Consider the following 14,069-nt stretch of genomic DNA (forward strand, 5'->3'; position numbering starts at 1 on the left):
TACACAAGCGCTGGTATCATTTCCATAGTCAATGGTTGTCCTCCAAGATGTCTGTTGAGTTCATTTAGTCCATGACTGTGGGTTCTATCTCTCCTAGATGTCTTCCATAGCAGGAGGGCTGGTGTGCTGTTGGGTAGTTCCAAGCTGCATCAGGAGATCACGATTGGTATACCTGGAGCAGTCCATGGCAGTTCTGGCACACAGTGTCAGTGTCATTCAGCATTCAAAATCATAAAATTCGACATTACAGAATGTCCTCACCCAAAAATCAAATCCCCTTGAGACACACATTGCATTTCCCTGTCCTTCTGCATCACCCACCAAGTGCACCTGGGTCCTTGAGCAAAAACAATCCTAGAGATAAGTTTGCCTTTCCTTTAGGCAGGACTAATCCAAACTGTCCTTATATGCACCATGGGACTTTATCCCCTTCTACAGTACGTTAAAGTTTTGATTGGGCAGGACTAGCTCGATTGGTAGAGCCTTGGGTCTTAAATAACCAGGTGGTCTTTGCTAAATGTAGATCCCAATGTTTGAAGGTCCCACTGCCCATTGCTTTTAATGTGGTTTTTGACAGGCCATTGTACTGTTCAATTTTTCAGAGACTTACTTAACAGGTTTTTCAGTGTTTCAACCAGTCTCTTTTCAGCATTCAACACCTCCTCCACCTTTTGCAGAACTGAGTTCTCCACCTGAAGTCTTCCTTGCAAAGTTTTAGCTAACTCACACAATGAGGGGTTCACCTCCTCATCTTGTTGCTTAGCCATGTGTCTCTCCTTTTGTGCAGCTATTAATGACACACCTAGCAAGGCACAGACAGAATTTTTCCCTTTACCAAGTTTCTTTTTCTTTTCTTTTGCCAAATCCCTTATTTTCTCTGCAATCAACGTGAGATTTTGCCAGTTTTCCTGAGCCTGTTTTTTTCTGTTCAGGGCTAGGCAAGCTTTATGCATCAGTGGAGAGCAAATAAGATTAAGAAGTGCCTAGGTTTCCGTAACGTCTTGCCACAGAATTTGACTTTGACTGAAATTAGTTACTCCTTGTTCTCCTATGAGCAGTTATTTCGATATAAAATACCTCCTCGCCCCTCGAGGTATCCTGTTCTACTACACCAAAGAGATGTAAAGCCCCAGACTCACTCGGCGAGTTTCCTTAAGGGGCTTTCAGGGGTTTTTTTAATCCCCTGAGACTGCAAGGGAAAAATGTGACTTTTTGAGGAGGTTAAACAACAAACTTTTACTGGCAAACTTCAGAAAATAAGGGAACTTGGCAAATTTTAAAGGCAACATTCCATTAAAATAAAGGATTTCACGAAGCATTAACATAGCAAACTCTAACCCATCTAACTTTAAATTACCCAGATTTCAAGAAGAGGAAATTAGGAAAAGGAAAGGAGAGATAAAGAGAGGAAAAGAGGGAGAGAAAATATATAGCTATCGCCCCTGGATCCATCGTGGTCTCAGGTGCCATAAAATCCAAGGACAATAGGGATGCAACCATGTGTGTTTTTGTGCAATGATTTTTATCTGCTCTGACCTCCTGTGGCCACTCCCCCCAGGTGGTTCTTCCAGTCTGATAGCCACTGTAGGGGTAGACTGGAGCTCTGGGGATGGGGTGTGGGACATTGCTTCCAGTGTGCCAGTGACTGACAGCCAAGACACTCTCTGAACCACCCAATGTGTGGATCCAAAATTGCTTTCCTTGCCAAAGAGAGGAACTATGACCCCATCTGAAGAGAAATGTAGTCCCCAACTCCAAAACAGAAAACATCTGGGGATCACTCCCATAGAAAAGATGATAGAACACATGTTGCTGGGGTTTACCTCCCCTAACTTCTCTAACACACCAAGACTGGAGATAACTCCTACTTTGTCCACAATAAATATACTGCTAAAAATTTCAGGCGGCCTCCTCTGAAATTTGGAAGACCTCCAAAATTGAATACATCCAAAGGTTCCTCCCAGAAAAAAGTTGTCAGAGCAGAAAGCTGTTGCTGTCCCTTACATCCCTTGGGCACCCTGTCATTGCAGGACCAACACTAGGATCATGTGCTTTCATTCCTAAGGAAGAGCACCATCATCCTCTTTCAGAAGCCCACCTCTGAAATTTGGATACCAACTTGATAATTGTAAACACTGGGGTATTGCTCTCACAGAAAATGTGCCAGTGTAGGGAACCGAGATTATATGACCCTGGAAGAAACTTAAGGGGAACTTGGCAAGATAAAAGCAGAAGTGGTGATCTGTATCCTTGTGTGTGGGAAATTGCTTGGGAGTATTTTTCTCATGGACAGTGAATGCTTAACTAAAAAGTAGATATAGAGAAAAGTTACTAACAGGAATTTACTGCTGATGTAATGGGGTATATAAACCGTGAAAGAACTGTAATAAACGATTCCATTATTCCATCCTCCATAAGGTCCATGCCCAAGTATGTCACATGCCAGGACAGAAAGCTGCTTCTGGCCTTTATCTCTCCTGGTCAGCCTGTCATCTTCACATAAAACACTGGGGTTAGGTGAAAAAAAAATGTAAAAAGCATGTAAAACCACTATCATCTTGCTGGATTTGGTCTTGGCAGCTTCAGAGATGAGTTTGTCTTGGAGCCATCTGGCATTGGCTCTGTCGGACATGGGAGAAGCTTCTCAGGGAAGCCACTCCTGTAGCCCCCTCCTACCAAAACCTGGCCACACAAACCCAATACAGATGCAGATGACAAAGGGATGGAGAGATAAAAAAGGGCAATAGGCTGCAGCACAGAGGAGGAAGAAGATGGTAAAGGCACAGGGAATAGGACAGTGAAAGAGAAAAAATAGACAGGGAGGAGGACACTGATAGAGAAAGAAGTAATAGAGATGGAGCAGGACAGAGGGATATGCAGCAGTACACTGGGATAAAGGACAGAAGGAGAGAGAGGCAAGGATAATAATGGACATAGAGAAAGAATGAAACAGGGAGCAGCAGGGAGAGGCAGAAAGAAAAGGCACAGGAANAGGGATGGAGAGATAAAAAAGGGCAATAGGCTGCAGCACAGAGGAGGAAGAAGATGGTAAAGGCACAGGGAATAGGACAGTGAAAGAGAAAAAATGGACAGGAAATAGGACAGAGATCGAGAAAAAATTAGTGCTGGTCAGAGGTCAAATGGAGCACTACAAAATAGAAATGGGAAGCAGGACAGAAGGAGAGAGAGGCAAGGATAATAATGGACATAGAGAAAGAATGAAACAGGGAGCAGCAGGGAGAGGCAGAAAGAAAAGGCACAGGAAGAACAGTGACAAAAAAGGGACAGAGAGCAGGACAAAGAACTAGGGAACTAGGCAACAAAATAGGAGAGGGAAAATAACAAAGAACAGAAAGGAAAAGAGGGCAATGGAGCAGGACAGAGATGAAGAAAGAAGGGTAGAAGGACAGAGCAAAATAAGGGACAGATCAAGACAGAAATGGAGAAAGGCGGAACTGTGATGGGCAGAAGGACAGAGATGAAGAAGCAAAAAATAGTGTTGGGCTTCAGGACAGATGGACAAACCAAAAACAGATAGGGAGCAGGATTGAGAGAAAAAGAGAGGGACAAGGAGTACAACAGAGATGAAGGGAAAATGCTGATGGGGAACAGGATAGTGGAATAGAGCAAGAAAGACAGGGACAGGCAGAAGGACAGAGGGGTAGAAAAAAGAACAGGGAAATGAGAAGTACATACAGAAAAATAGATAAAACAAGGTTCAGGACAAGACACTGGAAAAAAGGAATGCTGATTCAAAACAAAGGACAGAGCAATGAAAGCCAGTGGGCAGAGGTATATAGCAAGAAATGATAGGACAAGTTGTTGGACAGAGAGATAGACAAAAAAATATGGACAGGAAGGTGAACAGAGTGACAGTATCAGGACAGAGAGCTGGAGAAAGAAAAAACAGTAACAGGCAACAGGATGGGGGAGAGAGAAGAAAAAAGAAGGGCAGAGAGATAAATGAAAAAATTGAGGGACAGAATGCCAGAAAAAGGGATACAGAGAAAGACAGTGATGAGCAGGACACTGGGATGGAGAGAGAAATAGAGAAACAGGGAGAACAACAGAGAATTAAAGGAAGGATGGGGAACAGCATAGAAGCATAAAGACAGAAATAGAGGGACAAGTGGAACAGAGGGATAGAGAGAAAAAAGGAGGGGCAGGAAGCAAATCAGAGGGATGAAGAAATAAAAAAGCAGCGATGGGGAGCAAGGTAGAGAGATGGAGCAAGCAAAACTCGAGATGGAGAGAAGGACAGAGAGCAACAGTGACCGGGACTGAGGTGTAGAGAAAGAGAGGGAATAGAGTGGGTTGCAAAACAGAGAGAACAACAGTGGTACAAGGAAGCTGAAAAAATTACAGGGAGGAAAAAAGAGGATTGGGAAGCCTGACAGAGAGACAGGAAGCCAGACAGAGGTATGCATAGGCAAAGAGAGAGATGGAAGGACAAAGAACAGCACAATGGTATCTATATCTTCAGGTATCTAAAGGGAAGCATGAGAGGGACTCTTCATCAGCAACTATAGTGATAGGACAAGGAGTAAGGGGCACAAATTGAAAGAGAGGAAATTTAGGTTAGATATTAGGGAGAAATTAGGAAGAAATTCTTCACTGTGAGTGTGGTGAGACACTGGAACAGGTCGACCAGAGAAGCTGTGGTTGGCCCATCCCTGGCAGTGTTCAAGGCCAGGCTGGATAAAGCCTTAAGCAACCTGGTCTAGTGGAAGGTGTCCCTGACCATGGCAGAGGGAGTTGGGACTAGATGATCTTTAAGGTCCATTCCAAATCCTTAACATTCTATGATTCTATGAATAGAAGAGGCAGAGACAGACAGGGAGGAGGGCAGGGATCTAGAGACCTAGGGGATGCAGAGGGGGGGAGTGGGATGTAGAAGATGAGGACATGGCCCAAGGACTGCTGCTTTTAGTGCCACCAGAGAATTTTACTATTCAGATGCTTCTCTCTCCATCTTTCTCTCCTGTAGCTCCAATTGCTTGACTGTCATCCACCTATGAGAACACTTTGGTGCCTTACAACTCTTGAAATGCAGAGGCTTTATAGATACATAGTGTGACCCACACACAATTATACAATGTATCTTTTGTACCTTATACAAAAGTGTTCACAATAGTACACTTTTGTATACCCATTATAGAACCTGTTATATGTTGGTGATCTGGTCTGCTGAAGATGGTAATGGGGAGTCAAACAGAAACAGAGAGAGAAAAAGAGGGATAAGGAGCAGGAAAGAGAGGGATAAGGAGACTGGGAAGGAGAAAGACACATACGGAAGAGTAGCAGGATAGAGGGATGTAGAAGGAGAGGAGCAAGGAACTGGGCCAAGCCTGGGGGCTACTCTGGAGCCCCCAATTCCAGGAACTCCACACTATGTCCTGGGGATCACTATGCCAGGGAATTGGCACCCTGCCCTCGCTGCCACCCTGCTCCAGTGGAAGGTGCTTCCCTGCAGGGGCCAAGTGCCCAGGCAGCAAGAGAACAGAAGGGAGGAGATGCTCAAGGCAGGTGCAGCAGCAGTGCCCAGGAGATGAGGCTGGGTCTGGCCTTGAGGGACTATGGTGGCCAACACATGTGACAAGTCCCCGCCCCAGAGCTCTGAGCAGTAGCATAGAGCTGGAAACAGATGTTTCATCCAGAGCTTTAGCTCTGCCAGCTCAGGGAGGCCAAGTCCTGCAGAGATCTCAGGCTTCATCAGGTCAGCCCCTCGCTGACCAAGGCCAGAGTCTGTCCCAGCCACCATGCCAGGCAGGCATAGCTCTGCACTGGTAACACCCACAGACAGACACAGGGTGGTGATGTGAGCCATGGAGCAACACAGTGCCTGCTGCAGGCAGGCAGAAAGCAGGCAGTGTCCTGGGGAACAGCACTGGGAAAACCCACCCCAGGGAGTTGCCATCTGCAAAGTTCACAGCTGGTCAGCAGCTCTCCAGCAGCCTGGACCCACCAGCCCAGCTGGAACAAGGCATCCAGCCCATTCCACCCATCCCCGGAGCCCAGACGCTGACCCTGGGGTGCAGGGAACCCAAGGGGACAGTAAGGAGGTGACACTGCATCTTCTCACCAGCATATCCCTCTCCTGTGGTCCAAAAGAGAGTGGGGAAACATATTGGGTTCTGGATCACCAGTGATGACTCCATTATGGGGTTCTCTGTATGGGACCTCAATGTGCTTCTGCATCCACTCTGCACAGTGCACAGCCCTGACCTCGGCCAGGTGCTGCATGGAGCCCTCTTGCTGCTGAGACCCTGCCAGCTGAGGCAGGGCTGGTATGGTCTCTGTCTGTGAGAGCTAGTCAGCTACACTTCCACCACCTCTGGTGGCACAGGCACTCAGCCTACTGCTCTGTCTGTGACTGAGTACAGTCCTCCACCCTACCTGTCTGGGGCCAGGGGGCTCCCGCCATACCTCGTGCTACACAGGCCCTGCACTCCCTTCCCCAGTGACACCATTACTCTGGATGCTGAAGCAGCACACAGCACAACACAGTGGTCAAAGTGGCAAGGGAGGGAAGGAGAATAGCCATGAGGATGCCCCTCAGGAGAGGGGCTGGGGGCATCCCTGCCATGACTCTGTGGCTGTTGGGGGTCTGAAATACGTGTTTGCATGTGTCGCCGAGGAGCTGGTGCCTCACTGGGTTCCCTTAGAGATACCCAGCCTGTTCACAGTGGCCTTAGCCGCCCCGGCTGCTGTGGGACTCCAGCTGCCCCTCAGGTCCCCAGGAACCTCTAGAGCATTCTCGAGTGCCAGGGACAGGGAAGCGGTGGCTGGTGCTGAGGGATTTGCGTGCGGATGTGCAGGTGTGTCGGGAGGAGTGTGCGCGCGCCAGGCTGTGCTCCGTGTCGGTGCTGCAGAGGTTGTGCGTGCCGGTGGATGCTCTGAGTGTGAGCTCGGGGGCACTGGCGTATTCTGGGCGCGATCTGAGTGCGGGAGGCAGATGTTGCGGGGTGCAGGTGTTGGAGTGCGTGTGAGTGCGAGTGTGAAAGCGAGTGCGGAAGCGGGGCCGCGGGGCCAGGGCGGAGCCGCCGCTGGCACCAGGCTCTGCCCGAGCGGCACTGGCACCGGGCACCGGCAGCGGCACTGGCAGCAGGGGCAGAGGTGGGACCGGCAGCAGCAGGGAGAGCTGCCCTCGGCCCAGGTGGGGTCCCGCCGGCGCGGAGGGATCGGGGTCCGTCCGGGAGCGGAGCGGGGCGCTGGGGACCCCGCACAAGGCTGAGCTGGGGACCCCGCACAAGGCTATCTCTGGCGGGGCGGGGCGGGGCGGGGCGGGGCGGGACGGGACGGGACGGGAAGGGATGGGTGGCGCGGGGAGCGACTCCGGGGCCAGGGCAGCCCCCCGGGGCACAAACATCCGTGCCCGCCGCGGGACAAAACAGTGCTCGGGCCACCCGCCGCTGCCCGGGTTGGGCACAGCGCGGGAGGTGGTCTGCCTGGAAGGTGCTGGCGGGCAGTGTGGGCTCCCGGAGCAGCTCGGAGGCTCTGCCCTGTGGCCCTGAAGAGTGAATGAGGCAGCTGTGCTGCACGAAGGGGGAGCGGAGGCACCCTCAGCCAGGACAGCAGCAGAGCCAGCCCGGGGATTTCCCACTGCAGCAGAGTGCAGGCTGCCTGCTCCCCGTCCTTTTCCTTGCTCCTATCTGTCTATATCAACAGTTGTCCCTCCCGACACTGCTATCTGTCCCCTTACACTGCCTCCTCCTGCCTTTCTTGACCTTCCCTGGCCGCAGGAGTTGGCTGTGCTGGCTCACAGCTTCCCTGGCACGACATGCTGCCTGCCTTCATTGGGACTCTGTGTTGGACTTTTTGTTAACCCCACCAGCTGGTACTGGGAACCATTCTCCCAAACAATTCCCTACCAAATCCTCGTTAGAAAAATCAGGTCTCTTGAGTCCCAACTTTGCCATTGATTGGGTTCTCATCCCTGGGAATATTACTTTCTCCATCATATCGCCTTTGCCCCCGCTAGCCCTGAGCAGCAGATGTGGGAGAGTAAACCTGGCTGCCCATGCTCTGCATCATCCTTCCTCTCAGAGCAGTTGTCCCTCTCGCTGCTCCTCAAGGCTATTCATTACCAAGTGAAACTCTGGAGCATTGACATACACCTGTTCACAAAAAGGTATGAGAAGGTTGCAAAATGCTTCCAAGGGACAACAGAGCCATGGGGATGAGTGGCAGTTTCCCAAGAAGATCCTAAATAGGGACCTGGAGACATCCCACTCTGCCAGAAATGCTCTGAATGACTGTCTTAGCATCTCAGTGCCCCAGCACCAGTGTCACAGTTCATGTCTGTCACTTCAGAGACCTTGCTCTCACTCCATGTCTGTCCTGTCTGCAGGCAGGACTGTGCACAGAGGAGTGAATCAGAGCTAACCCAGCAGAGATTTGTTTCTCTGATGCATCAATGAGTTCCCTGATCCAGCTGGTTGCAAAGCCATCTCTTCATGCTCGCTGTGTCTCAAGTCCTACCCGTAAAAGGGGACTGAAGCACTATTTTGCCTTCACGACCCTCTGGGTCATGAGCCACAAGCAACCAGGGAGAACCTCAATGCTGTGGCCATGGTACAACTACCATCCCAGCTGGCACTTTGCTCCTGGCCACTGATTGTCCCCCAAAAGAATTCACAAATCTTCCTGAACTCCCATTCCTACAGGTTCAAGAAATAAGCTTAGAGCTGAGGGGTGAATGACAACAGAAATGGTTCCCTGACAGACATAAACAGTTTTTCCAAGTAAAGGATGAACTGCTCACTTAAACATCAAGGAGTATCAAATTTGGACTGCAAGCAGGCTATGTGATGTGCTATTACTTCAAAGTGATGGCACTGCAGGTTGCGCCAGGGAGGGGTGTCTTCCTTGCAGTTGTTGCCTTCCTTAATTTGCAAGTGAGGGTGCCGGTATTTCCCTGTCATTTTGTTCTCTTTAGAGCAGTCTTTGAGAAGGGCTGACTAGCAGTTCATCTGCCTTGCAAGAGACAGAGCAAAGAAAGAGGGTGAGCTTGGGAATGAGAATGATGGAGGGGAATGCAGAGTGAAGCAGCCAGAGACTCTACCAGGCAACACAGACACTGTCTGGGTAGATAATAAGACAATGCTTGTTTCTAGCTGTCAGCTCTTCTCCAGCTTTGCTAATACCTTTCACAGCCTCATGGAAAAAGGATCTCAGTGCCACAGCCTTGCATGGCACATCATCCCAAGCACAGCCTAAGCCAGTGCAATCAACTAGATGTAAGAATGAGCAATTCAGTGGCACTCTGAATTGCTCCTCCCTGCACACAGGGAAGCTCCCTGGTCCCAGAGGAGTTGAGCAGCATAGGAGACCAAGGTCCTGAACCAGTGTCTTGCACCAGACCCTCTGGCAGGCTCCCATACATCTATCTTTCCTGGTCCTTCCAGGCCCTGTGTAAGCTCTCCTGCTTCCCACACATCCATACTGTGAGGGGTACTCTTCTCTTAGGTGAGTACCTGACACTGCCATTGGAATTTGTTTTGTCCATACACTGAGGAAGATCTAGAAAAATAAGTAGTATGCACTTCAGTACTGGCCATCCCAGCTTTCCAGAGGAAAGCTCATCCCTCTGCCACATAGGCAGCATTCATGGAGCTCTAGATTACTATAAAACAGTAGAGTCTAAGCCAGACATAAAATTTGTGTGCTGCATCTGCCACAAGGCAAATTCGCATTCAGCATAACTTGAGGTCATCCCTGTGAAACCCCCTCTGTTTCAGGATGGGTCGGGGCAATCAGAGCAATCCAATGGTCACAAATGAGGGGCAGTGACCTTTTGGGTCCCAGGGAGTAGAACCAGCCCCCAGACAGCAGTAAAAAGCCTCTGAGGCTTTATGATGCTTTGGCTTGTGCATTCATGGACATCATGGACATTATCCTGTGGGAATGGCCTCCTTACAGTGTTCCTGCTTCAGGCACTGGCACTGCTGGTGCTCCCTGGGGAGCATTCACTAATTCCCAAGCCTGAAAGAGCGCACAAGCTACAGGCTTGGTTCTCGCACAGTCTCTGCAATCTCCACACTCATGGTGGCCTTGGGCCATACTCTGCTAACCACAGCACATCCCTACAAACACTGCACAGGGGGGAGAACCCAGGCCATGTTTTATTCAAGAGAAGCTGTGTATGGAATATTTGCTCAGCTTCAAAACTCAGAAATATGCAGACAGATTTCTATACCTGTGACAGAAAATCTGGGTTTTCCAGACACAACTTTGCCTTCTGCTTGCAGCCCAAATGCTTATTCTGGGGGCAGGGGAATGATATGAAAAGCCCAAGCACTTGGGAGAGCTGCCCTGTGAAACACAGAAAGGAAATATGTATCTGGGTCGCTCAAACCAAAGAAGGAGGGGTCCCATTAGAGCTGTCTTCAGAAAGTCCCCACCTGGGCACAACATAGGAGCTGCGAAGTAGCTGTCACCGCCAAAAGCATTTCCAGGTCCATGCCTAGTATGTGAAGTTTATTCTAAGAGCAGGTACCAAAAGAGCTGAGAGCAGGAGAGGGATAAAAATCTGCATGTCAGTAGTGGGGAAGCAACATCTTGGCTTGTCCAGACCACAGGTTTGGAGCTGGAGCCCCACTGGTGGAAAGAATATCACACCCCTCCTGCCGTCAGCTGGACCAGCTGGGAGGCAGAAATCCTGGCTCCATTCTCCCACAGAGGAGAAAGCTGGGGACAGATGCCATCCTCTTCTCTCCCCTAAACCTCACCGCCAGCATCATCAGTCCAAGGCAGCATTTGAACATGGGATGTGGCTTCATTTCAAGGACAGAACGGGGAAGCAGGACACCTCTTGCCCCCAACCAAGCCTACCTGTCCTTCAGGCAGCAGTGTCCAGAGGAATCTGCAATAAAGGATGTGGGTCACAAAGCTGGGAACAGGGCTCTGTGTCTCCAGTGATCCAGTGGGCCCACCAGCCAAACTTACAGGCTAGGCAATGTTTCTCCAGTCTCTCACATCTTTCTCTGTCTTATGCCAGGCTCCTGCGTCTCACAACAACACAGAATGACAGAGCACGAGGACTTCGTGAACTTGGCTGGGTACTGGAACTCCTCTGACAATTACCAGTTCAGCCCTACCAGGGTTATTGTCCCTGTGGTCTTCTCCCTCATCTTCCTCCTGGGCACAGTGGGCAACAGCCTGGTGTTGGCTGTGCTGCTGCGCAATGGGCAGAGGGGCCACAACACTACCAACCTCTTCATCCTCAACCTCAGCCTGGCCGACTTCTTCTTCATCGTCTTCTGCGTGCCCTTCCAGGCCACCATCTACTCCCTTGAGGGATGGATCTTTGGCTCCTTCATCTGCAAGGCTGTCCATTTCTTCATCTACCTCACCATGTATGCTAGCAGCTTTACTCTGGCTGCTGTCTCTGTGGACAGGTAATAATCTACAGGTGCCCTTAGGCTGGGGAAGGAAAGCAGTCTGAGTGGGCAGAGGGCATGGGAAGAGCATAGCCCACCACCACTAGGCAGACAATTCAAGCCCCAGTGGTATCAATGCATGCCAAAGGTAGTTTGGGGACCAGTTGTGTCTCCTTTGCCCGAATGACTTGCAAGAAGCATTTCCAGATCTCTCAAGTGCAGATCTTTCTGCAGGAAAGATCTCCCCACGGTTAGAGCACTTGAGACCCAAGCTCGGCTCCCCACTGTGCCCCAGACTCGCACAGAGAGTCACCAGCTCTGCATTAGAGATGCTACTTACAGGGTTACAGCTGTCCCTGAGCCACCATTTCAGAAAAGCATCCTGTGCAGTAGCAAGGTCAACAGGGCACCACAGCAGGAGCCACATAAATAGGCAGGAGAGACCCCAGTCCTGCAGTAAACATCTCTCATTTCTCAGGGACTGCCAACTCAGCAAAAAAACTTGTCACCAAGCAATTCCTGTCCCCACCCTGCCCCCAGCCCTTCTGCATTCTGCCCAGAAAGGCACCCGCACCACAAGCCCAGTCCCTTCTTGGAGGTCACCTAGGACATGCTGGTCCCTGACTGGTGTCACCTACATTGTTCCTAAGGGCTCTGTAAGGCAACTGTGCCAGCTACCCTTCTGACTAGGCCCCCGCTTCTGGGCCAGGTTGAAGAAGAGGTCCCCACTGGGATAAGCTCCAGCCCTGACTGCACTAGGGAACACATCCCAGCCCACCTTGCTCCCTGTGCTTGCTTCCAAGGTACCAAGAAGAGACAGGGCCAGACGGCCCTCTGCAATGAGAGGTCCACAGCCCTGCAGGCAGAAGGAAACTTCAGCCCATCACCCAGTGAAGTTACCCTGGGTCTTAAATCTTCAGTTCAGACCTCCTTCTGCTGAGCAGTGGCTATCTGCCTCGTCTCCACAGAAACATCTCTGTGCCCAAGCTCAGGGACATAACCCACCCTACCATACCTGGAGCAGGGAGCCAGCTGTGGCCAGAAAGAGATGCATCCTTGCTAGAAAGAGAAAAGCTGCTTTACCCAGGACTGTATGTCAAAGAGGGTGTAAGATAACATACATAGGGTCACTCTCTTGTCTCAGGAATTTATGTGACCAGGTAGAGCTTGGTTGAAACCTCAGTGCTGGTTGCTTTTCTCTCCTGCCCAGATACCTGGCTATCCGTTATCCCCTGCGCTCCCGGGAGCTGCGGACCCCCCACAGTGCAGTAGCAGCCATGGCTGTGATCTGGGGTCTCTCTGTTGTCTTTGCTGGGCCCTACCTAAGCTACTACGTCCTGATTGAGTGGGAGTCCAGCTACATTTGCATGCCTGGATGGGAGGAGTGGAGACGCAAGGTCATGGACACCAGCACGTTTGCCTTCGGCTACATCATCCCAGTGCTCGTCATCAGCCTCTCCTACACCAGAACCATCAAGTACCTGTGGACAGCAGTGGACCCTCTGGAGGACATATCAGAGTCCAGGAAGGCCAAGTGGAAGGTAACCAAGATGGTCATCGTTGTAACCATCCTTTTCTGCCTGTGCTGGCTGCCCTACCACGTAGTCATCCTCCGATACCTCTATGGAGACCTCCCCTTCAACCAGGCCACCTACGCCTTCCGCCTGCTCTCCCACTGCATGGCCTATGCCAACTCCTGCCTCAACCCCATCGTGTATGCCCTAGTCTCCAAGCACTTCCGCAAGGGCTTCAAAAAGGTTTTCAGCTGTCTCTTGAGAAAAAAGCGCCACAATAAGGTACGTGTGGTGCATATTGCCCACATTGTGCCTGGATTTGGGGCAGCTTCCACTGAAGTGTCCCAGATGCACAAGGAGATTAATAGGCATGAGATGGACCCAGCTTCCGTGGCAGTCCCTTCTGGTTCCTCCAAGCCCCTTCATATTTCTTAGCGGCCAAACTCCATTTGCCAGCTCAGCTCTGTCACCAACTTCAGGCCACTCTTTCCCACTGGGTGAGAGGGGATGCTGGAAAGGCAAGCCAGAAACTGCTAAACACTGCTTCTGCCCTTGTCGTTCCTTCCCATTCCATGCACCAACAGTTCTCTTGAGCCATCTCCCCACCAGATGCTGAATGTGAGGAAAGAAATTGACCCAGGCTCACCCTGATCCTCAAACCGCCTGGATTCCAAGGATTAAAGCTCCAGCTACTATCTGGGCTCTCATCCAGCAGAATTCCACTGCTCCATGGCCCCACTGAACTGGGTCCTGTGCACAAGGGGAGCAGTTCAAGATGGAGTCAAGGCTCAGGGGAGAAACTCATGTTGTTTTAACTATGTGCATTTTGCTCTTCCTTCTGCGTTAAAATCATCTCCCTCCGGGAAAGCTTTCTCATTAAAATGTTCAGAGAAAAGATGCAAGCAGCCAGATTTAAAACAATGCCAAACACGGAGTCCCTTCTGCCTCCCACTGCCCCATGTGGCCAGACTGGCTCCCACAGGGAGAAGGGCAAGTGCAAAGGTGGTGTGGGAAGCACTTGGCACAGCCTGTGGATGGCTGCAGGGATGGCTTTGGTGCTGGTGCATTGCTCTCAGTGACTGAGTCCTCCTCTGGGATGTGGGGCAGGCCAGAGTCCTCCTCTGGGATGTGGGGCTCTCTGTGAGGGGAGGGATGTTGCTGCTTTACTAGAGAC

General features: G+C 50.7%; 1 protein-coding gene across 1 annotated transcript; it reads left to right on the forward strand.

The window, feature by feature from the left end:
* The first annotated feature begins 10,884 nt into the window (after positions 1-10,884).
* LOC108494370 (galanin receptor type 2-like) lies at positions 10,885-13,684 on the forward strand. The gene is made up of 2 exons (XM_017808788.1): positions 10,885-11,399; positions 12,592-13,684. Exons 1-2 carry the CDS (start codon positions 10,993-10,995, stop codon positions 13,328-13,330), a joined length of 1,146 nt encoding a protein of 381 aa, XP_017664277.1. The 5' UTR covers positions 10,885-10,992; the 3' UTR covers positions 13,331-13,684.
* The last annotated feature ends 385 nt before the right edge of the window (positions 13,685-14,069 follow it).

This window comes from Lepidothrix coronata, unplaced genomic scaffold (assembly GCF_001604755.1).
Source record: "Lepidothrix coronata isolate B3197 unplaced genomic scaffold, Lepidothrix_coronata-1.0 Scaffold24, whole genome shotgun sequence".
NCBI classification, from domain to species: domain Eukaryota; kingdom Metazoa; phylum Chordata; class Aves; order Passeriformes; family Pipridae; genus Lepidothrix; species Lepidothrix coronata.